The 24,657-nt window shown below is 36.9% G+C and overlaps 2 protein-coding genes across 2 annotated transcripts; one reads left to right on the forward strand and one right to left on the reverse strand.

The window, feature by feature from the left end:
* Positions 1-4,970: 4,970 nt before the first annotated feature.
* Positions 4,971-8,003, reverse strand: LOC149381555 (uncharacterized). The gene is made up of 5 exons (XM_089629971.1): positions 7,026-8,003; positions 6,102-6,739; positions 5,694-5,881; positions 5,511-5,577; positions 4,971-5,388 (listed from the first exon to the last, which is right to left on the reverse strand). The coding sequence occupies exons 1-5, from the start codon at positions 7,825-7,827 to the stop codon at positions 5,350-5,352; spliced, it is 1,734 nt and encodes a 577-aa protein (XP_089486097.1). The 5' UTR covers positions 7,828-8,003; the 3' UTR covers positions 4,971-5,349.
* A 2,153-nt stretch (positions 8,004-10,156) lies between these two features.
* Positions 10,157-19,267, forward strand: LOC149381556 (Insulinase (Peptidase family M16) family protein). The gene is made up of 19 exons (XM_089629970.1): positions 10,157-10,587; positions 10,776-10,851; positions 10,971-11,017; positions 11,143-11,255; positions 11,491-11,564; positions 11,675-11,770; positions 11,847-11,966; positions 12,789-13,022; positions 13,307-13,455; positions 14,303-14,459; positions 14,763-14,912; positions 15,228-15,607; positions 16,013-16,162; positions 16,282-16,464; positions 16,860-17,066; positions 17,197-17,303; positions 17,541-17,694; positions 17,955-18,076; positions 18,750-19,267. Exons 1-19 carry the CDS (start codon positions 10,255-10,257, stop codon positions 18,991-18,993), a joined length of 3,096 nt encoding a protein of 1,031 aa, XP_089486096.1. The 5' UTR covers positions 10,157-10,254; the 3' UTR covers positions 18,994-19,267.
* Positions 19,268-24,657: the final 5,390 nt, after the last annotated feature.

A 24,657-nucleotide genomic window follows, 5' to 3' on the forward strand; every position in this document is an offset into this window, starting at 1 on the left:
GATACGCCGCTGCTCATGCCTCCCTTGCCCCTGCTGCCGACTCCTCAGGTATGTCTACCACCTACGCCCTCAAACATTTCAAACTTTACCTCTTCATCATCAAACACAACCACCCATCCCAGCCCTACACCTACTTCCCACAGCCATTCACCACCGTCAAATACCACTCCTCACAATTCTTCCCCTCCTCATGAGCAGCCTATGTTAGATATTGCACCACTTGTATCGATTCCGGACAACACAAACACTCACAACATGGTCACACGTGGCAAAGTAGGGATCCACAAGCCCAAAATTTACATCACAAATTCTCATGACACTTACAATCTGTTTGAGGATGAACCCTGGTCATTGCAGGAAGCTCTTGACACACCACATTGGAAATCGGCCATGATGGCTGAACTTGGAGCTCTCAGTCAGAACAATACATGGAGCCTATCACCTGCACCATTGGGACGGAAAATCGTGGGGTGTAAATGGATTCAAAGTCAAACGGAACTCCGACGGGAACATAGCACGGTATAAAGCGCGCCTCGTCGCCAAGGGTTTCCACCAAATTCCGGGGTTCGACTTCACCGACACATTCTCTCTGGTGGTGAAGCCTGTCACAGTCCGAGTCGTGCTCACCATTGCTCTCTCTCGAGGCTGGTCAATCAACCAACTCGACATCAACAGCGCGTTCTTGAATGACGAATTGACCGAGGATGTCTATATGGATAAGCCTCCCGGTTTCGAAGTCTCCTCCACGCACCCTCGAGTTTGCAAACTACACAAGGCCATCTACGGTCTAAAACAAGCGTCCCGTGCTTGGTTTGAAAAACTTCGTTCAACACTCATTAGTTTCGGCTTCAAAGAATCAAGAGCAGACACCTCATTGTTTCTAAGGTTCTCGCCTTCTTCCATTATTTATCTTCTTGTATATATCGATGATATCATCGTCACCGACAGCGACACAAAAGAGGTACATCGACTCATCACTGCTCTCGATCGTGCCTTTTCCTTGAAAGATTTGGGTCCCCTAAGCTATTTTCTGGGCGTTGAAGTTCGATACACCTTCGATGGGATTCATCTCTCGCAGAAACGATACATCACCGACCTACTTCGGCGCACTAATATGCTCACTGCCAATCCACTACCGACTCCAATGATCACCGGTCTCCGATTATCCGCTCACAGCGGGGATCCAGTCGACGATGTCACCCTCTACAGGAGCGTCGTTGGGGCACTGCAGTATGCCACTATAACTAGACCAGAAATAAGTTTCAGCGTCAACAAGGCAAGCCAATTTATGCAAAACCCCTTGCAGCCTCACTGGAAAGCAGTGAAACGCATTCTCCGGTATTTACGCGAAACTCTCCAATTTGGGCTAACACTTCAGCGTTCTACCTCACTTGACATCACTGGCTTCTCCGATGTCAAATCACTAGACATCACTGGATTCTCCGATTCCGACTGGGCAACTGACGTTGACGATCGGCGATCCACCAGCGGTGTTTGCGTTTTTGTTGGTCGAAATCTAGTCACGTGGAGCTCCAAAAAGCAATCCACTGTCTCTCGGTCATCCACGGAGGCGGAATGTCGAAGTCTTGCAACCGCCACAACTGAAATCCTATGGCTTCGCTCACTCTTTCAAGAACTGCAAGTCAGCTCCTCTCAACGCCCCATTATTTGGTTCGACAATCTCAGCACTGTTCTCCTCTCAGCCAACCCTATCCAGAATGCTCGGACGAAGCACATGGAACTCGACCTGTTCTTTGTTCGCGAGAAGGTTCAAGACAAAACTCTCCAAGTTCGTCATATTCCGGCACACAACCAGATCGCCGACATCTTCACCAAACCGCTCTCGTCCACTTTCTTCTCCAGTCTCAGGAATCGCTTGGGAGTCCGGCCATTGGAGGAGAGAGCTCGAATTAAACAGGGGATGTTAGACAAATAAACCAAACGACCTGTCGCTCAGCTACAGGGCCGGCCATAATGATAAGCAATGTAAGCATATGCTTAAGGCCCAATAAAATTAGGAACAAATAAGGCCCAAATTTTTGTATTTAATTGCATAATCTAATGAGTCCCACAAAATATTCATAAGGCCCATATGGTTTAAAACACTTAGGGCTATGATAGGAACCTTATGGACAACTTGTATTGAATTCTATAAGGCCCACCACGAAATTGTCATTTAAAATAAAGAAAAAATGGCCCTCACTTAAACGCTGAAGTTGAGTCTTTTGGTCTTCTGAGTGCCGTTGCTTGCACATCTGTGTTGTGCCGTTACCCATCTGTGTTGTGCGTGACAAAATTAGCTTTTTTCTTTCTTTTTTTTCTTGCTGCACGTTGCACCTTCATTGTGACATGATTGAGCTTCATCAAAGACTTAAAATTTAAGGTAAATTTTGATTCATAGAGTTTTATTTATTAATGTTTTATTTTCATAATCACCAAATTGTTTTTATCTCAAAAGTAGTGATCATTGGAGAAGTTTAGAGACAACAAGTACATTGAATCCAAGATGGGAAAAGCAAAAAAGAGAAAAACACTCATCCATTGACTTCAAGCAAAGGTTTTATCTCTCTAACTTGATTATTTTAAGTGTTGATGATTTAGTTTAGTGCAAGTTTTTTTTTTTTTTTTTTTTTTTTTTTTTTTTTTTTTTTTACTTGTTGTGTGATTTAGAACATAGAAAAATCATGTCTTGTCGGAAATATGTTTCTGGTTTTGAAAAACTTAAAAAAAGAAGAAGAGATGAAGAAATGGTTAACTCTCAAAAAGGAGCTCTTGAAAAATTTCTAAAGAAAAATGATCTTGTAATGAATGAAGAAGTGTATGAAAATAAAAATGGTGAAACGGTGGTAGAAAAATCTAGAGATACAATGGGTAATGAAGAAAACATCGGTGATTGTAATGAAATTGAAATTGAAATTGAAGAAGAAGTTAACAATCATACGAATGACGAATATGCAAATATTTATGATCCGGGACAATGGAATAATATAGATAATAATTTTAGAGACATGCTTGTGGAAAATACAAATGAGAGATTGCATACAAATGCCATTATTTCGGCAAAAGAGATTGCAAATGAGATGGAAATTGAACCCAAATTTCGAGAAAAACGTGTGATTCATAGGAAAAAAAAATTTGGGGAAAGTGTTGATTGTGGTGAAAAACTAACCCCCGAAGAGTCATTTCGAATTGAATATTTTCTCTTCATCGTTGATCAAGTTATATCTTCACTTACCAATAGATTTGAGCAATTTGAAACATATGCAAATATTTTTGGATTTCTTTTCAATTTCAAAAAGCTAAAATCATTGGATGAATGTACTTTGAAAAAATTTTCATTGAATCTTGAAGATGTGTTAAAATGTAATGGAGTTTCTGACATTGATGGGTTAGATTTGTTTTGTGAATTAAAAGTGATAAGAGAAATTTTGGTGAGGGAAAATAGTACTCCAATTGAAACACTTGATTATATTAAAAATGTGGATTGTTTTCCAAATGCATGCATTGCTTATAGGATATTACTAACTATTCCTGTAACTGTGGCTTCCGCCGAAAGGAGTTTTTCAAAGTTGAAATTAATAAAATCTTATTTGAGATCAACTATGTTGCAAGAACGGTTGAACGGGTTAGCCATGTTGTCAATTGAAAAAAATATGTTATCCGAGCTTGAATTCAAAGATCTAATTAAAATGTTTGCATCACAAAAGGTTAGAAAAGTTCAATTTTTATAAATATTTATTTGCTAAATCTTTTCTTTGTATGTTTATCTATTTGTTAGGTATTTGGATCGAAAAATGGACAAGTTGAAGACGCGTGCTCACAAAGATTTTAATAGACATTTTCTCTTTTTGTCTTTTAAGTTAAGAAGATAATATTAAAAATTGTTGTTAAAAAATTGATATTATTACTTTTGAATTTTATATTTATTTATTTTTATAAGGCCTCATTTTAATGTTTCGCTTAAGGCATCGACAATCATTGGGCCGGCCCTGCTCAGCTATATCAGTCGTTCTTCCCTGTTCCTCTCAACAACTTCTACATGGTTCTAGAACAGCCTGACGTGTCCAACTTGACATGGCTGACCTTATCGGAATCAGCTCCTCGTACAACCTCGTACAACCCTGGCAGCACATAATTGGTTCATTATTTTCCGTACATATTGACAGCCATAATACGCTGTAATGAGCAGACATGAGGATATTCCCTGCATTCTCCATTGTATTTACAGTGCGTATATATCCTTAGTAATGAATGAGAATATCAGACTGAGTTTTATTCATATGCTTTCAATAGCATTCTTTATCTTTTCTCTCGAAGATCAAGCAGAGAATTAATCCACTGAGATCATAATTTGATTCATCTAAATTGTTTCTATTTGTTGATTTAAGACACACATAATATCTTTTTGAGATATCGCACCAAATTCGAAAAGTTTTATACGAATATCTCATTGCATGCTTTGGGGACAATATTTAGCTATTTCCTTTCATGACAGTTGAGGTCTCGAACCTCAAGGGTAGAGACCGCGCTGATGAGATCAAAGTCGCCTCTTAGGCTATCCAAGTCGGGACTCTATATCACTTGACCCGGGATATCCCACAAAGGTCGCCGAGGAGTGAATGGTATTTTTGGTCTTAAACCGAGGGCCATACTTAAAAATAATAATAGAAAAAAAAAATCATAACTGTTAAACACAATTTTATACAACCCGGAACTTTTTATTTGTATATAAGCCGAGTGCTCGTCAAATTACAATGACATCTTTTTTTTAATACATCAAATTTCAATACCTTAGCCTAACGGAAAAGGCAATGACATTGCTTGACAATTCATTATATACTAATCAATGTTGGGGAATTGGTTCAACGTGAAATTGATGAGACGAAACAAAGTCTTTGGGTCTCCAAAATTAATGCTATACATGTATTCCTGGTAGATGTTATAGTCACTGGTATGATAGGATGGACATCATAAATTAAAGTTCCTAAAAGAGTTATTTATTCACAGATTCGTGAGCACATTATTACATAGAGAAGAACGATTCTATCGTATATACAATGCCCTCCATAATCATAACTTACTTTGGAGAAAACAGAGGAAATCTAAATCAATCAATCCTATCATACACACTACAATATTATATTCCATTGTTATACAATGTGCCTATGCATATGAACAATGCTAACCCACAAACCCAGCCAACTGCTCGAAGGTATATATACTAGCATACTGCAAGGAATATAGAAACAAAGAGCTAACCCCGAAGTACTAACAAGCCTCTATTCAACTAAAATGAGACTAAAAAGAGCTTTTCATGCAGTCAGAAGGGTCAATCCCATACCGTATCAACTATCTCATCATATTTCGCCACTTGTCCTTCAAATCAACCTAATATGCACAATATGATATCAGAGATTAAACATCAGAACAGCCAAAAGACAGTTTTTTAAAGAAGAAAAAAAAAACATGTTAGAGAAGTTAAACAATGAAGACGTGTGAAATTTATTTACCTCCGTCCTCTCCTCTAAGACATCCCGATAGTGGTTAAGAATTAGCTTCCAATTGCCCCTTCCAAACCTTCATAAGAAGGTAAAAGATCAAAAGGTTAGTGATAATTGGTTAACTTAAATGTTAACTTAGAGATTCCTTGAATGTTGAAACTGGAAGTAAAAAAAGGGTTATAAAATCCGTACTTTTGTACACCGGTCCGTAACGTATCTTCTTCCAGTAATGTCCATCTCTTAACTGCCCGCCTCTTGGAAACTTTTGTCGGTGCATACTTCTTTAACGGAGAAACAAGTCTCTTCTTCGGACTGGGAAGGTGAAGCCTGCTCTTACCATTAGCATTGCCTCCAGGGCTATCTTCGATATCCTCTTCCCACTGCAAGAAATACATTTAACTTCTTGTTATAACTGAAAAGGGTCCAAGGTTCACGTTTATCTTAAAAATTTTAATCTATGAAAGTCATTGACTGTACTTTATGCATCAGCTAAGAATTCACATCTACTGATTTGCTACTAATGTTTGCTTACCCATCTTTCTTATGTCATTACTACTACCGAGTGCTTAGGGAAGTAAATCAATCAACAACAAAAATTACCTCGTATGTATGGGCAGTACTATTACGTTCCATCAATGTGGGTCTAGAAACGTCATCTTTACGGCTGCAAGAAGGTTTGTTGGGATTGACATCATTAGCGTTGGGTTGCGATACACCGTTCTTATCTCTCCAAGTCGGTTTGTCAAGATTGGCATCACTATTGTTGGGTCGAGATACACCGCTCTGATCTGCGCAAGACGGTCTGTCGACATTCGCATCGCTAGTGTTGGCTAGAAGAGCATCGTTCTGATGACTGCCAGATGGTTTGTCGAGATTGACGGACTCACTTCTATCACCTGGATAATTATCTGCATCTGCTTCTCTTATACGCTGGTTTTCCGAGCTTCTTTCGTGGTTCACATCTTTGTGAGCCAACTCGGAGACTACATTTTTGGCCACTTGCACTGCCTCGGGAAGAGGGTCTGTCACCACCTTCTTTAACTCTAAAGAACTTGATTTGAGAGCTTCTTGTACTTTACCAACATCAGGGGTCGGTACTGAATGCTCGTTTATTTTATTTGACACGTCCGTTTCCGTGTCCGATAACTCAACATCACTAATCCTAGCTGGTCCTCGAAGTCGTTTACGAAGAGTGGTGATGTTCTTACTTCGTAGTACCACGTTTCTCTTGTGAACTTCTGCAACGAAAGAAATTCCAACATGAACAAAACTACACTTGCATAGAGACATGAATAAATATCAAACCCATTAACTACTTTACATAACAAGCACGTATAGAGAAAATATCCCCAATGGAAAAACTTTGCTGGTATTACAAAGGAACACAGACCAACAAGAAACACCGAAAAATAGTATGGCTTAACAATCATTCCGTATCAGCACATGATTTCGGCGTACAAATTGGCAAGAAGAAAACTAACAAATGAAAAACAGAGACAGCAAAAAAAATAAAAATATAATTACCTTTGTCATTGCTCCCAGGTGTGTCATCCACAACCAAATCATCAGAATCAGGCAAAACAAGGCCATTATCGCGAACCTCACTTCCACACGAGGGCTCCTGGGGATCCATCTTCTTCAACATGTCAGCCAAGCCACTCAAGTTGCTCACTTTATCCAGAGGCTCGTCCTCATCCCTCGAAACCCTAACCCCTTTCCCTTCTCCCTCGTCTCTCAACCTAACACCCAAACCAACAAACACTTTCCCGACCAAAACCCAGGCCTCCCTCAGATAAGCCCTAACTGCCAATATGGCGTCGTTTCTGGTGTTGAGTCCCATCAGCCTCTCGCAAGCCCCTTCGTCCCAGATCGCCGCCTCAAGCTCGTCCCATCGCCGCCGTATATCGCCGCCGTGTAACCATTTCTTCTCTCTTTCCTCCGAGCCCTCAAACCTGTCTCGCCAAATCGCCTTCAGCGCGGCGAGGTATTTCGGTCCCGGCCGGCCTCCCTCGCCGACGAGGCGGCAGACTGTGAGCTCCAACGCGACGGCGGCGAAGGCGGCGAAGATGGCGTCTCCGGCGTGGAATCCCCGGCGAGAGTCTAGGTCTTCGATTAGCTCTAGGGTTTCGAGTGTGGATTCGGAGACGACGCCGTCGGAAATCTCGCACTCGATGGTGCGGAGGAGGATGATCTTTCTCAGGCGGTGGTCGCCGGAGGGGAGGGGCAACACGGCGAGGGATTTCTTGGCGACTTTTTCCAGGCTAGGGTTTCGGAGAAGAAATTCCAGAATCCAATTTGAGATTTGTTCTTGGCTCTTCGCTTCCATTGATGTTATTATTGTTGATGCCGGTGAACAGAAAAATAGGGCTTTTTGGAAATTCGAGTAAAATGGCTTCAGAGAAGTACTGTCCGAAGAATTGTGAAAGACGACACACAACAACGCCGCGTTCTTGGAATTTCAGAGCTTAACGGCTACCGAGTATTTTTGTCACTCGCTCACTCCACACGTAGATCTATTTTAACGAAATTTGTGAAAAATACCCACAATGTATAGGCTAATAATAAAACAATGGTGTTCCTTCTACCTAAATTAAATTATCAATTGAAACTAAACACGTTTTATACTTTATACGAACGGAATTCTCTTACATTCCAATAACAAAAATAGGAACGCAATTTTGTTATGCTTCCGACTAAAACAGTTAGTTTTAGACTTTTAGTTTCGTGAAGTGATCAAACAGAATATCCTTATTATTGGCACTATTTTATTTTCTTAATAGTATCGGAACAAAAGTTCCGATTTGACCGAAAACCGCCCATGAAACCGTCAACATTCTGAAGAACCATTATTCCGAGAGGCTCTCCCTCGCTTTTCTTTACAACCCTCGTCGCATTTTCTAAGCCTTTTGGAGGGTTTTCAATTTTTTGGATTTATTTTTCTTTTTGGATTTTTTCTGTGTACAATATCTCATGGATAGGCAGAGCTTTAATCGTAAATTGTCAAGTATTTTCTGGACACCGAGACGATCCACAAAGTGAGATTCGTATACCCGAAGAACAAAAAGAACGTCGAGCAAATGATGAAGTTTTCGAGGCATTTTTGATGGTTCTGTAGAATATTCTTATTATTTACACTATTTTTTTCTTAATAATATGACCAAAAAAAAAAAAATACAAGATTCACCAATTATGTTGTTTTTTCGAAATTACATGCTCTTTTATTTTCTAATTCTTTGTACTTGCTTTGAATAAGATCTCAGATCTGAGAGTTTATTAGATACAATTTGTTGTTAGACAAATTTCTTTTTTCAATTTAACAATAATATAAAATAAAATCACAGCTTTTATATATATATATATATATATCAAGCAATGATAATATTATGCTTATAACTAATGTGGATGGTCTCTTATATAACTTTTATTATTACTGAGATACCTATTTATAACTTTTTTATTGTTAATAGACATTTCTCAATACGAGATGAACCTTGAAGATTAAGCTCATGAACTGACTATATCGAAAGACACTCTTACGATGAGTAAAATATAATTATAGTAATAAGAAGAGTGCAGTCTTTGCTCATTTTGTGGAATGTCACCAAGATTGACGAATCGATTAAATAAGATAAATGATTTTTTCGTCTATATTTAATTAGATTTGTAGGAGCTTCTGTTACTAGATCTATAGCCACCGAGTCGGCTCTGATAAAAATGAATAAGAACTCTCAAGTAATAATAAGATTTATTGTTTACAATCTCACAGCTGTAATTTGTCTTAGCAGCATTCATTCGGAAATTTGTCTATTTGCAGAATTAAATATTTATTGTGAATTAATTATTTATTGTTAGAACAAGTATTTAATTAATTGAATTTTATGTTGGGCCTCATAGACACTATAAAATTCGAAAATTCATAGGCCCAATACACCTATATTAGTTGCCTACTATAGGGTTCACATATCCAATATTCTCTCTTTGATTAGTTGTTAAATTTATGGAAAAAAAATCAGGTAACTAAATAAATAAGAGAGAAAATAATAATGGTTGATATATTTTTTCTCTATTAAATAAGAAAATAAGATATCGTCATTTATTCTCTCTCATGAATAATTTTATAATACTAGGAGAATAATAATGGTCGAGATATTCTATCCGTTAAATAAGGAAATAAAAATATTGTCCTTATTATTCTCAAATATCTAGATTCCTTAAATATATGAGAAAATAAGAAAATAAAATATCCTAGATTCGATCTCATGGATGAGAAAAAAAATATAATATAGAAAAAAAAAGAAAATATAAGAAAAATGTGGACCTCAAAGTTAACAAGATATCAAGACTAGATCTCCAACTTCAAAAATATATAAAAATAAACTTTTATTCATATTTCGAATAAAAATGTCCTTCTGACCATATAACATCATATGACATATGATATCATACACATCGTATGACAATGTATGTCACGATGGTCTGAAATATATTTTAATCCGAAATAAAGATAAAAATATATTTTTAGATATTTTTTGAGTAGGTGATCTACTCTTTAATATTTTGTCAACCTTGATGTTCATATAATGAAATTTTTCGGGGCTTTTGGGCCTAATTGCATTTTATTTATTTATTGCATAAAAATGAATAAAAACTCAGTCTCCGTACAAAGAGGCCCTCAATAAACCTCCCATCTCCAAAGCCCTCGCTGTATCTCTCTGGCTGTCTTTTCGCACTGAAGAGGGCGAGAAAAGGAGAAATGGTTTCAGCGGGGCGTTGCGTTTCTTCTTCAGACGACGTCGTAATAAAGTCCCCGAACGACAAACGAGAGTACAGACTCATCGAACTCGACAATGGCCTCTCGGCGTTGCTCGTCCACGATCCCGAGATTTACCCCGACGGACCACCCGCCGCCGAGGACGATGACATGGACGACGACGACGACGACGACGACGATGACGACGAAGAAGAAGAAGATGAATCCGACGACGAGGAAGACGGCGAAGAGGACGACGATGAAGAGGACGAAGATGAAGGCGAGGATGAGGAAGGAGGAAAAAGAAGGCCCGTCGGTGCTTCTCAGACTAAAAAGGTTTGCTTCGTCTCTAAAATATGGTCTGTTATGGTTTGAGATCTTCCGATTGTTACAAGAGTCCTTTGTGATGATTATGCATTTTCGCGTTTGGAATGCAATTGTATGGTTTCTAATGCATTGAAACTGTTCAAGCGTTTTTGTATAAGTTCTTCATTGAAATCTGACAGAAGTGTCCACTTACATAGGCAGCAGCGGCAATGTGTGTTGGAATGGGAAGCTTTTCAGACCCTGCTGAAGCGCAAGGGCTTGCTCACTTTCTAGGTCAGTCAAATCCTTTTTTAATCATTAAGTTGCTATTTAACTTTCATTGAATGTTCACATTGGGATATTTTATGCTGTCGTTATATATAGAAACTGTTAACAAGTTCTGTGGTCCGCAGAACATATGCTCTTCATGGGGAGTAAGGGATTTCCTGATGAAAATGAGGTATACTATCGGATTTTACCTGCCAAGAAGTGTTTACATTGTTATTTTTTTAAAAAAATTATGTATTGGTGGCATAAGAACGATCCGTATTTTTTGGCTACTAGGTTGACTTTTTTCTTTACTAGTATGATAGTTATTTGTCCAAGCACGGGGGATCGTCGAATGCATATACAGAAACTGAATATACATGCTACCATTTTGAGGTCAAAAGAGAGTTCCTTAAAGGTGCATTGAGAAGGTAAACTCTGATCTGTTGCCAGTGAGTTTACTTTTGATTAACCTTTTGTTTTTCTTTCTTTACGGAGTGGATGAATAGATGAGTATAGGCCGTGTAGATTATCCTCATTATTTTTCTGTTATCATTTGCAAAAATCCATTTTACCTTGAAAGCTGAGTTATATTTTGTCGTGTTCTACGGATGTAATAGCACTCAGATTGGGATGTGATCTCATTTTTTTAAAATGTCTGCTCAGGTTTTCTCAGTTCTTTGTTTCACCATTGGTTAAAAAGGAGGCAATGGAACGAGAAGTCCAGGCTGTAGATTCTGGTACATGCTAATCTTCGACACTGTCTCCAGTTTTTCCTTCTGAAGTGAGTTAGGCGTTCAAATAGTGGTGCTTTTTGTAATTAATTCTTCTGTATTGTTATGGAGTTCAGAGTTTAACCAGGCTTTGCAAAGTGACGCTTGTCGACTGCAACAACTTCAGTGCCATACATCAATAACTGGCCACCCCTTTAACAGATTTGCGTGGGGTTAGTCAGAATCCACAATGTCTATTAATTGCCAAAAAGGTTCATATTTGTATAACTATGAAATCGTTTTTGATAGGAAATAAAAAAAGCCTAGTTGATGCGATGGAGAAGGGTATTGATTTGAGGAAACAAATACTGAAGCTGTATAAAAATCATTATCATGGTGGATTAATGAAGCTAGTTATTATTGGTGGAGGTAAAGTACCCTTTTTTTCTTTCTTTTATTTGTTAGGAAGTTATCCTTGTTTTTCTTGATGGACCCAACTGAGGGAATGCAATTTTAGGTTGTGTTTGGTAGTTAACTCAAAAAGTTTTTTGTTTTCTGTTTTCTAATTTTTGTATTTGTATTGAAAAGCTGTTTTGTAGTTGTTTTCAAAAAGTTGTTTGGTACAGTTTTCATTTTTGTTTTTGAGAAAGTGAAAAAACTGAAAAAAGTGTTTGGTATAGTTTTCATTTTTGTTTTTAAAAGAATGAAAAGAGAAGATGAGGAGAAAGAGGAGAGGAGAGAAGAAATTTTTTTTCAAAAACACCTTTTATTTGTTTTCAGTTTTCTTTACTTTTTTCCAAAACAACTTCAAAAATTTTTGAAATTTTTTTCCGAAAACACTTTACCAAACATGTTTTCAATTTTTGTTTTCAAGTTTTTCAACTCAAAAACTAAAAAACAGTTTTTGAGATGAGAAACAAACATGGCCTTAAATTGTTGATGTCTTGTACTCTGATATATGGAATCAGTAATAGCTTCATTCATTGGTAACTGGTAGTTTAATTTCAGTTCAACTTCATACATGAGAAATAATCTTTGAATCAATTTTCACGTATTCATTTTGGTTTCTTATCAAGTCACTTCTATCTTGTCTATATCCTGGATACTTATTAACCGCTTCCATTGTTGTAAAAAATCATGTGATATTCGTACTTGCTGGGTTAAGAAGGTTTTGTTTTATGTGTGCCATGTGCCATTTTTGACCCAGCAATGTTTCTGCCACTTATACTTCTAAAATTATATTTCCTGCAGAATCTCTAGATGTTCTTCAGAACTGGGTTGTGGAATTATTTGGTGGTATTAAGAAAGGCCCTCGTGTTAATTTGGACTTCAAAGTGGAAGGACCTGCATGGAAACCAGGAAAGCTTTATAGGCTGGAGGCTGTTAAAGACATTCATAGCCTCGATCTAACATGGACATTGCCATGTTTACGTCATGAGTATTTGAAAAAGCCAGAAGATTATATAGCACATCTTCTTGGGCATGGTAAGAGGACTCAAAGTAACACATAAATTGATTTATTGGACATTGTCTTATCCTTAATACATTTTTTTTTACCTTGAGACTCCTTGTGTATTTTATTTCTAGATTGATATTTCCTTGTAAATGTAAAAAAAATAAGTGCTTGATTGATGCATGTTATGATCTACGACTGAAATGATCTCTCTGCATTGACTAGTTTCCATTTTACCACAGTTTCCTTTCATTTCTATGTCTGCACTTTTGAGATGCTTCCATTTTATTCTAAACTCTCAAGTATCGGTTTCTAGAGGGCCGGGGAAGTTTGCTGGCATTTCTCAAGGCTAAAGGATGGGCAACATCTCTATCTGCTGGTGTGGGGGATGAGGGCATGCACCACTCTTCTGTGGCTTATATCTTTGCCATGTCGATACACCTAACCGACTCTGGCTTGGAAAAGGTACAATATTTGATATCAAGTAGAGTAATTTTAGAAGAGAGTGACATCCAATAAACTGATTGGTGTTTGTCAGCTTAGTAAGAGCATCTCATTGGAGTATGATACTTCTTCCATATTTATGTCTGTGTGTGGGTGCGGGTGTTTAACTTTTATTCTTAATACTAGAAGCCCAAGCAATGCTGCGCCAAATTATGTCAAATGTAGCGTTATCTTGTCTGCTATGATTGATATTTGAATTTTACCGTTTGTCTAATATAACCCTCTTCAATTTACAAATTGCATTTCTTTTTTATGCTCAGATTCATTAAGCCCAAAAACAGGATTTCCAACATTTTTGTGATAAATATGGCTTTGGCAGTAGGGGTTGCAAGTCCCCAAGGAGTTGGTCTAGTAGTAAGGGCGATTATTGGGACCTTGTCAGTCCCTGCTCCGATTACCCCTAGACGCAACAAATGGGGATTTTAGAAGCCCAAGCAATGCTGCGCCAAATTATGTCAAATGTAGCGTTATCTTGTCTGCTATGATTGATATTTGAATTTTACCGTTTGTCTAATATAACCCTCTTCTGGTCGATAGTGCCAGGGTCTTGTGGATTTTAGTCGGGTCTAATTTGGACAGCACGGTTATAAGAAAAGAATAGGACTTGCATGCAGATCATCTGATATGGTTCTTTGTGGGAAAGTAGTTATTCTAAGCTGAGTTTGTTGCCATTCATCATTTTCCTTGCTTTGTTTATAAAAAAAAATCTTAAATACATCTCATGAAATGTTATACTTGTAACTTCTATGGGGAACCTCTAAGCTGCAAATCATTCATGATGCAAATTGCTTATAGATTTTCTCTGCAGATATTTGAGATCATTGGTTTTGTGTATCAATACCTGAAGTTAATGCGCCAAGTTTCGCCACAAGAGTGGATATTTAAGGAACTTCAAGATATTGGAAACATTGATTTTAGATTTTTAGAAGAGCAACCGCAGGATGACTACGCAGCAGAGCTTGCAGGTGTGTGTGTGTGTGTGTATCAATCGAAGACATTCTTAAGCAGGAACACTGCTATTCTCTTATATGAATGCGGGCTTTCTTAGTGTCTTTCAAATGGAAATATGTGTTTATTTTATTTTATTTATATATTTTTATTTCTTTTTATATCTATAATCATGGAAATGTTTACTTTCTTTATGATGTGTACATCTTCGTTATGGGATAATTTCGTCTCGAGTCATACACATTGTTGGTTATGTTGAGATATAAGTTTGAAGTGACAAGGATAATTGTCAACTAAATTGTCAACTGTCTTTGTTGCAGAGAATTTACTAGCTTATCCTGCGGAAAATATCATTTACGGGGACTATGTTTATAAGACATGGGATGCGGAGTTAATAAAATATGTAGCTGGTTTCTTCAGACCTGAAAATATGAGGATTGACGTGGTCTCAAAGTCTTTTAAACTTGAAGGTAAACTCGCTGTCAGAGAAAAAAAGGAAATTTAAATTTTTGAACGAAACAATAACATTATTATGTAACAGGTTTATAATGAACTCGGTAGTCCCATGTATTTTATTAAACTTAATTAGCTGCAGGCAAATAAATCCACTACTTACCCCTCATATGCTGCAACTCAATATTGTAGGGATTTTCTATTGGGTGTGTGGATTGCTTAAAAATAAAAATAAAAGTTGCCGCGGGAGAGGGATTCTGGAAACTATTACTATGCCATATGAAATTCGTTGGGCTTTTTTAACATTGACTTGTGTAATCCAACTTCTTCAGCTGGCAAAGTTGAGCCTTGGTTTGGTTCACACTACATTGAGGAGGATGTTTCTTCTTCTTTGATGGATATTTGGAGCGACCCCCATGAAATCGATGCTTCATTACATTTGCCTGCAAAGAATGAATTCATTCCTTCTGATTTTTCCATTCGTGCTGATGATAATACAAAAGATCTTGACAATGTGGAGTCTCCGAAATGTATACTTGATGAGTCATATATGAAGCTATGGTACAAGCTTGATAGAAATTTCAAACTTCCGCGTGCAAACACGTATTTCCGAATCAACTTGAAGGGTGGATACGACAATGTCAGGAGCTGTGTGTTGCTGGAACTCTTCATACACCTTCTAAAGGACGAGCTGAATGAAATCGTGTATCAGGTAATACCGAAGTTATCAACTCGGTTGTGAAAAACAAATCATGTGTGAAAGTCATTTGAATCTGGTTTCTTTTTGTTTTGAGTTTGTAATGGACGTTTGATCTCCATTATTGTAGAACTAAGTTTGAGATTGTAATTGTGTTTTCAGATGTTCGAATTCAGGTTCTATTTCTCTATTTTTTTTTTCGTTTTATGGTTATCTTATCTGATTTATTTCTATAACAGTTCTCTCATTTTTCGTTTCCTTTTCTGCACCCCTTTACGTCATAAATTGTTTCGACAACTGAGACGTTAACATAGTAACAGAATGTTATTATCCATTTTATCAAGGCTTGTTTCCATTCACATCATCATATAGTGTTTTGTGGACACTTTTTAAATCCTGACAGTAGTTTTACTTCTTCAGGCTAGTGTCGCTAAGTTGGAAACTTCTGTATCTGTGCTCAGTGATAAGTTGGAGCTTAAAGTGTATGGTTTCAACAATAAGCTTCCGGCTCTTCTGTCCAAAATTCTGGAAACAGCCAAAAGTTTCTTGCCAACTGATGATCGATTCAAGGTAAATATGATTTTTCTTTCTGCTAATGTCACACACACTTGTGTAGTAACTAACTATTTTCATTTGTTTCTTTCTGGTTTTAGACTTTTCTTGTTAACTGATGCTGACTTTTTTGATAGGTCATCAGTGAAGATATGAAGAGAACTTTAAAGAACACAAATATGAAGCCTCTGAATCATTCAACATATGCGAGACTACAAGTTCTGTGTGGGAGTTTCTATGACGTAGATGAGAAGTTTCAGGCTTTAGATCAATTGTCCATCACTGATCTGAATGCATTTATACCCGAGCTCCGTTCCCAGGTATATATCCTCAGAATTTCAAATAATTTGATGCAGCATGTCACTCACATTGTTTGAGGCCCTTTATTTCATGGTTCATCTTTCTTACTTTTAGTAAGTTGAGTCCAGAATAATTTTGTTGTGTGCTGAACATTATGGTTATCTTTCTCCAGTAATGATTTTCGTATTTTCTTTATCTGATTTTGTTCGAGGCTGGGGATGAGTGTTTTATAGGCTTGTAAATTCCATTTTGGTGCTTTTGTTCAAAATATATTTTTATCGATAAAGTTTTGATCTGGTTCACCATTGTGTATGTTGATCTGGTGATTTGGTCACTGATATTTGTGCTCAACTACATCGTTGTTGAATGTTTTTTACTGTAGCAACTGTTTACCATCTTGCAATTTTGTATACAGCTATATGTCGAGGGCCTCGGCCATGGAAACATGTTAGAAGAAGAAGCGATTCAAATTTCAAATATATTCAAGACAGTGTTTTCAGCAGCGCAACCACTCCCATATGAAATGAGGCACAAAGAATATGTTGTCTGTTTTCCCGATGGTGCCGACCTTGTAAGAAACACCAATGTGAAGAATTCGATGGAAAAAAACTCAGTAATTGAGGTAATCGATTAATTTGCAACTTGCGTCATAAATCTAATGAACACACAATGATTTGTGCTCTCTTATCGCAAAAAAAATAAATTTGTATATGTATACTTTTTCCTTGAATTGTTCTTGTTCTGCCTTGCAGCTTTATTACCAAATTGAGCAGGATTTGGGGATGGACTCGATTAAACTGAGAGCCTTGATAGATCTTTTTGAGGAAATTGTGGAAGAACCATTTTTTAATCAGTTGAGGTAATTTGTCTCTACTTAAAGATGCTTACCTTGGATCACGTATATTGACCAGGCTATTTTTTTTTTTTTTTTTTTCCATTCTATTTTATCCCTTTTCTTTTCCCTTCGTTTATTCTTGTTCAATTATCTGATAAAGATATATTGAACTGTTGTGAGAGCCTAATTTGTACTTGAATCTGATCAACGTGATTGTCTATATTTTTACATCGCTAAAATTTTGTGCATATTTGGGTGTAGGACCAAGGAACAGCTTGGTTATGTTGTGCAGTGTAGTTCACGGATGACATACCGTGTGTTTGGGTTTTGGTTCTGCATTCAATCGTCTGACTACAACCCAGTCTACTTGCAAGAGCGAATTGAGATCTTCATAAATGGTCTAGATGAATTGCTGGTGCGTAATATTCCTTGCTAACGTTTCTGCTCTCATTAATATATTTTTTTCCGTTCTTTTGGCCGCCCTTACTGCTACACCATTGTGATTGGTCTAGTTTAGTCGCAAGCGTGTTGGTCTTGTGAATGACACCAAAGTTTGAGTATACAGAATTTTGGGTATCGTGTGCCCTCTTGACTTTTTTAAAGTTATTGAATGATATACACCAGTTCTGCATTATAATTTTGTTATCATAAACGGAAAGCGTTGAATTTTTCCAGGAAGGGCTTGATGATGACTCGTTCAAGCACTACAAAGGTGGTCTAGTGGCAAAGCTATTGGAGAAAGATCCGTCACTTTCGTATGAAACAGGTCGTCTATGGGGTCAGATTATTGATAAAAGGTGTGTATGCTTTGTATTCTATCTCAAAAGTTTATACTTCCGTGGAATGTTCTTTCATTGTGCCATGAACAAAATGAACTTTTTATTACTAAGCTTTCAAATTCTAAAACTAGAGAGCAACATCACTCCAAAATTCTCGTTTTCAAATCATAGGCAGACTTGTGAACAAATAGGTATTATATTAAAAAAAAACATTGCCCTAGATTTTTTTTTATTTTTTTTATTTTCTCCCAGTAATCCATACACGCTTTTCAACATTGATGAAAGTGTAAGTCAGTGGTCCTACGTAGCAGCACAACCCGCTTTTGTTTTTATCCACTGAGTTCTGACAATAATTGAATCTGACTGTTCAGTTCAGTTTTCATTTGTAGAGTGCTTGTAATAATTCAATGGCTCAATTGTAGTGTAGCGGAACATGCCATGTTTGAACCCGAGAGATGAAAAAAAGCGTTTAACTGATAACGACACTGAAAACTAATGGTTGCACATTTCGGTTTTTCATCCATAGAGGCTTGTAATCATTCAATGACTCAATTGTAGCATTAGACGGAACATGCCTTTGTCGGAGTCTGGGATGAAAAGCATGTTTAAATTGATAATGACATTAAAGAACTGATTGTTCCTTATCCAAATAAGAGTTAAACCCCTAATTGATAATGTTGTTGTTCTTTAGATACCTCTTTGACTTGGCAAAGAAGGAAGCAGAGGAACTGGGAAGCATCCAAAAGAGCGATGTCATCGATTGGTACAAGACGTATCTAAAAATATCATCTCCGAAGCGCCGCAGGCTCGCAGTAAGGGTGTGGGGTTGCAACACCGACCCAAAAGAGGCCGAGACTCTGGCCAAGGCCGAAAAGGTCATTAATGACCTCGCAGCCTTTAAGACGTCGTCTACGTTCTATCCGAGCATTTGTTGAAAATGACGGCCATTTATTGACCCGGGTAATTTCGTCCGAGTCACTTCAAGACCTTGATTTTGACAGCCGATCATGAGTTTTCCTTCTTCCCTGTTACCTCAATTTTTATTTACTTATTTATTTATGTCACATGAAGAAGACGTGGAGATAGAATTGATTTTGCCAAAAACTGGCTGAGATTTTGTACACTCCTTGCTTCCTGAGAGGTTTTGTCATAATAATGTTGAACACTTACAGCAATTTATTAAAATCATGTGATTGTCAGATTGGTCCTTGAAGCGATCCTACATGTTACACTCCCAACCAGGAAAAATCAGACATGAAAATATATGTAATTTAAATCCACGAATATGAGGTCATAAATGATCAGATTGCAGTATCTCAAAAAGCCTATGAAAAACAGCACCATGTTGATTGTTGACTCTAAGTCGTCATGCAATGGCGTTCACGTGGTGGGCCAACAAGTTTCGTGAGCTGAGAATTGCAATATGTAGCTTCTGTTAGACTTAGATTTCATCAGCAAGGTTTTTATCTATGTATTTATTTATTTATATACACTATTTTTGTTATTACAAATTTACAAGGGCTCACACTATTTTGAAAGTTCAATATATCTAAAAAGGCTTTACCCTTGAAGAATAAGGTGGTTACATCTAGATTGGAAGTTAAGTCAATTTAGTATCAGAACTAGTTAATTGTGACTATTTAAATTCAATAAAAAAAAATTGGTGAATCTAAAACACAAATTAGCATGCAATAATTACATGGCTAATAATGAGTAGATGCCATTTTATTTTCTTTAAATACTTTTCATGTTTCTATGACTTTCAACTGTCAACCAAAAACTACAAATCATTAACAATGTGATGAGCTTAACTTGAAAAAAAAAAAAATTATACCACCCAAAATATAATTGTGGTCTGAGTTCAACCACACTTATAATTTTGGGGGTTGCAAATTTCCCTAAATTAAATCACTAGAAGACCAGTGTGGCCTGCAATTAGGACGGGTTTGCCCTTTGCACCCATTAGGACGGGACTTCAATAAAAAAAGACAAGCCCTTGTGAAGGGGAAGTCTCAGCCACCCCTAACCAACAACAAGAAATATCCCAATAAATCAATATGCATCTCTCATCTGCATTTATATTCGATTTAAACCATGCCCTTAATATATATATATATATATATATATATATATATATATTTATATGTCCTGGGAAATTCGGATCATCAAATCTGTTTTTGATCTCCACAACATGATCTGCTAAAAAGGGATTAAGTGAATCATTGTTGACAAAGAAATAAGTGGTCTGGTTTCCTATATATATATATATATATATATATATATATATATATATATATATATATATATATGGCTCAAAAGATTTCGAATCTACGTTGCTAGATTCCCTTTTCTCTCGTGGGGTACCCAAAAATTGAACTTTGTTTTTGGTTCTTTTTTTGCTTGCTGTTTGCTTTTCCTTCTTTTGTAGATGAAAACATCATACACGGACAACATATTACAATAGTAGGTTTTTTTAAATTTTTTTTTTTTTTTTTATGGTTATAAATAATCCACCAGAACTAACAACAAAGGACGATTTAAATAAGTTGTCCAGTGGTTAGGAACTCCATCCATGTACATATGTTACATGTCGTGTATATATTATATATGAGGTTGTGAAATATTAAGGGTCATAGCAAGTTCACTGGCTTTAGACTAGTATAAACTCTACTGTTTAGTCCTTTGCTTTGTCAGAGCTTGGAATATGACAAGTGATAAATATTAATTGGTGCCATATGAGTGGAGTTCTTATTTGTGCTTTTTTTTTTATATATATAAATCCAACGGGTGAAACTCTTCGAAGTTGTAGACGTCTGGATTTGAATCATGCATAAGATGAGTTTTCTTTATAGCATCTCTTGCACCTCGAAAATATCTTAACGTATCAAACAAGAATACCGCAGGAGACGACAAACCTGAATTCGGACTGCACCAAGACACAGTGAAATCCGAACGTAGATAATAACGATTTCTAGAGAAAAATGTTTCGGAGAGGCAGAGAGATAGGTTCGAAAACCAGGTGACGAATTCCAGAAACTCAGCTGATTTACATAGGAATTCGTACTTGTTCCCGAATGGTAACAACAAACAATCGTACATGTTCCTTTGAACGACAGTTATAGTTGCAAACGACATGACCGTTGGTCAAACGACATAACTGTTCGTTCAAATAGATAGTAAAAAATAACCGCAATGCTAAAGGACGTGGCCGTTAGTAAGGCAACCGCTACAGCGAGAATCACCGCGAGAAGCCTGCGAACTGCGCCGTCGTGCCTAAGTGCGCCTACAAAGCGCCACTAACGCCTCTGCGCCCGAGCCCGACGACGTGCTTGCTTGCGCAAGCAACGCGCGAGAGAGTGACAAATAGCACTCCCTAAGCTCCATAGCATTCAATAATGATTATTAAAGGAGCTCAAATCCTTAGTATTTTCACACACACATTATCTCATTTACAACACAATATTTTGTATTTTAGTGAACAATCAATAAAACGCCACTACTTATTATAAGAAAAGTATTTTAGTTATGGGTCTATTAGGTAAATAGCCACATTTACACTTTGACATTGCTAAATAGCCAACGTTTCGTAAATCTTAAGTAAATAGCTTTTTTTTATATATATATATATATATATATATATATATATATTTACAGACGTAAATCTTAGGTAAATAGTAATTTCTATTTATTAGACAACGTCATCTTTATGGCTATTTACCTAAGATTTACGAAACGTTAGCCATATAGCAATTCCAAACGTTTTACTTGGTTGATTGTGATTATTCCTAAACTGTAACCTCCTCAATACTTTAAGACCAAAATCCAATAAGCCAAAATTAATCCAATAGTATGACTTCCATATGTGTAAGTATAAAAATACCCGTAATGAAATATCATTTTATATTATATTGTATTTAATTTTATTATTTACTTAATAGTCAGAGAAGCAAAGTTGGAGATAATTTTTCGTTTGCTATAAAAAAATGGAAAAATTGAAAATCTGACGAAAAAAAATGGAAATCGTTTGAAGATTTATTGACATTAATTTTATCTTTTTATTGACATGAATGTCAATAAATAATGTCAATAAATCTTCAAACGATTCTGGAAAATTCTTGAAGATTTATTGACATTGTTGTCAATAAATTTTATATTTGTCAATAAATCTTCAACATACCAAATTCTTTGAAGATTTATTGACATCCAAAAAATTTATTGTCATCGATGTCAATAAATCATCAAAGAATTTTCCAGAATCGTTTGAAGATTTATTGACATTGATGTCAATAAAGCAATAAAATATCAATAAATCTTCAAACAAATTTTCAGATTCTTAAAATCAATTTTTTTTTCCAGAATTACCAAATTATTAGGTATACGAGGATTTGGATGGAAGTGGAATCGTGAAACACGTTGATATGGACATAAATTACTCTCTCTCTCTCTCTCTCTCTCTCTCTCTCTCTCTCTCCCTCTCTCTTCGCCTCCACGTCAATTCCTCTTCTTCTCCGTCCAAAATGTCAAGGAAACACCAAAACCCGAACCCAAACCCTAAAGTTAAAGTCATGACAAATAAATCTAAATAATTTCCGGTAAATGGAGAGAGGCTCGAAACGAGATTGATTTCAAATGTGTAGTTGCTGATTTTCGTTTAATTTGCTTGAATAATTTTTTTATTTTTTAGATTTTTCAGGTTTCCGAAAAAAAAATCATAATATCGACAATGTCAATAAATCAGGTAGATTATTGATGATAACGTAAATACACTAGACAGACGAAATATAAAAGAAAAATCATATTTCATTGAGGGTTGTTTTGTACAAACAAATATAAGGAAGTCATACTTTTGGATTAATTTTGACATATTAGATTTTGGTCCAAAAGAATTGAGGAGGTCATAGTTTAAGAATAATCACTAAAAAGCCACTATTTATTAAATGAAATGTTTTTTTTTATTATGGCACTAGGACAAAATACGTTTTCCGGTGCGACGAATGTCGCACCCAATGCTTAAAATGTCGCACCTAAAAGTTTATTAGGTGCGACAACGTCGCACCGGATAACCCGTCGCAGAAGGTATTCGGTGCGACATGTCGCACCTAATAAGTACCCATTTAGGTGCGACACTTTCAGGTGCGACTTACCGCACCTAATGCCCAAGTTATTTTCCTGCCAAATTTTATAAAATTGGCGGGTAAATTCATATCGGGTGCGACAATGTCGCACCCAATGCCGTTACCGCCATGATATTCGGTGCGACATTGTCGCACGGAATATGTTTTTTAAATTAAAAAAAAATACAAAATTAAAAAAGTAAATTAAAATTCATTTAAAATTAAATAAAAATTAATTAACAAAATTCTAAATGAATTAGAAATAATATTCTGAAAATAGAATTCTTAATTAAAAATACAAATTCTTTCCAAAAAAAGTGAAAAAAAAATGAATTCCTAATTTTTTTTCCTATAAAACTTATCGATAGTAGAATTTCCTCTACCGAATAAGTTGCTAGAACTTCTAGAACCGCTTCCGCGTCCTCGTCCACCGCTGCCTGACGCACTGCCGCTCGTTCCGCCGCTTTCGTAAGGACGGTCTCGCAAGTAATCCATAGAACCAGGCGTAGAACCCGGCGTGGAACCTGGCGTCTGCTGATCCGTCCCACCTGGTTGCGATGCAGGCGGAGGTTGAGGAGTCGTGGGAGGCTGGTTGTGCTGCTGGCTGAGGAAGGCGATCTGTTGCCGCATCACTTGCAGCTCGGCTTGTTGGGCATCCATCTGAGCTCGCATCTCGGCAACCAATGGATCGGTCTGAGATGACGAACTTGACGAGCCTCCATCTAGCGTTTGGGCAACACCCAACGAGGACCTTGGGATCGAAGGCCCTAAACCGACTTCCCAGTCTCTGCGCACTCCCAAAACATCGCGCATCGCGTACATCTCCGCATCTTCTTGGGAGATCACGACGTTTTGCTCATCCGCTTGCCGCAAAATATCTATTGTCTGGGCGGTGACTTGATCCTTCAAAATAAAACCACAAAAAACTTATCAGATAAGAAGAAATAAAATAATTAAATATAGTAAATAAAAAAATTAACTTACGTATTGCGTCTTCGCGAAGTCCGTCGTCCACGATCCCTTAGCGTCATGGTGTTTATCTGACCATATCGCTAAAGCCGAGCCTATACTCCCATCTTCCCTTCGCTGTAATTTTTCAACATTAAAATATGAATCACATGTATATTGCATATTAATATTAAGAGACTTACGTTCCTCGAGCGATGACCAAAAAAACTAAGCGACCCTTGTCTCGCCTTCGTCTTCTTCATCTTCGAATTTTCCCGGTTGCGGAGAGATTTCGCCTGCAAGACATAAATTCGTTAAGTTTAATTTTAAGAAATTAGAATAACCATCGGAAGTTCAACTCATACCTTATGCTCCGGCGAGTCGAACGTCTCTATTGCTTTCAACCAGGCTTCCTTGTTGTAGCCTTCGGGAGTTTCATTTTTAGCGAGATCCTTACTCCCGCAAAATGTCTTGAAGAAGAGCTGCGACAACCTTGACTTCTGGCCACGGCGCACCCTCTTCGCATCGCGAATGATA

The sequence above is a fragment of the Urtica dioica genome, chromosome 11 (genome assembly GCF_054948205.1).
Source record: "Urtica dioica subsp. dioica isolate 48M chromosome 11, U.dioica_male_clone48M_v1_H2, whole genome shotgun sequence".
In the NCBI taxonomy this organism is placed as follows: Eukaryota; Viridiplantae; Streptophyta; class Magnoliopsida; order Rosales; family Urticaceae; genus Urtica; species Urtica dioica.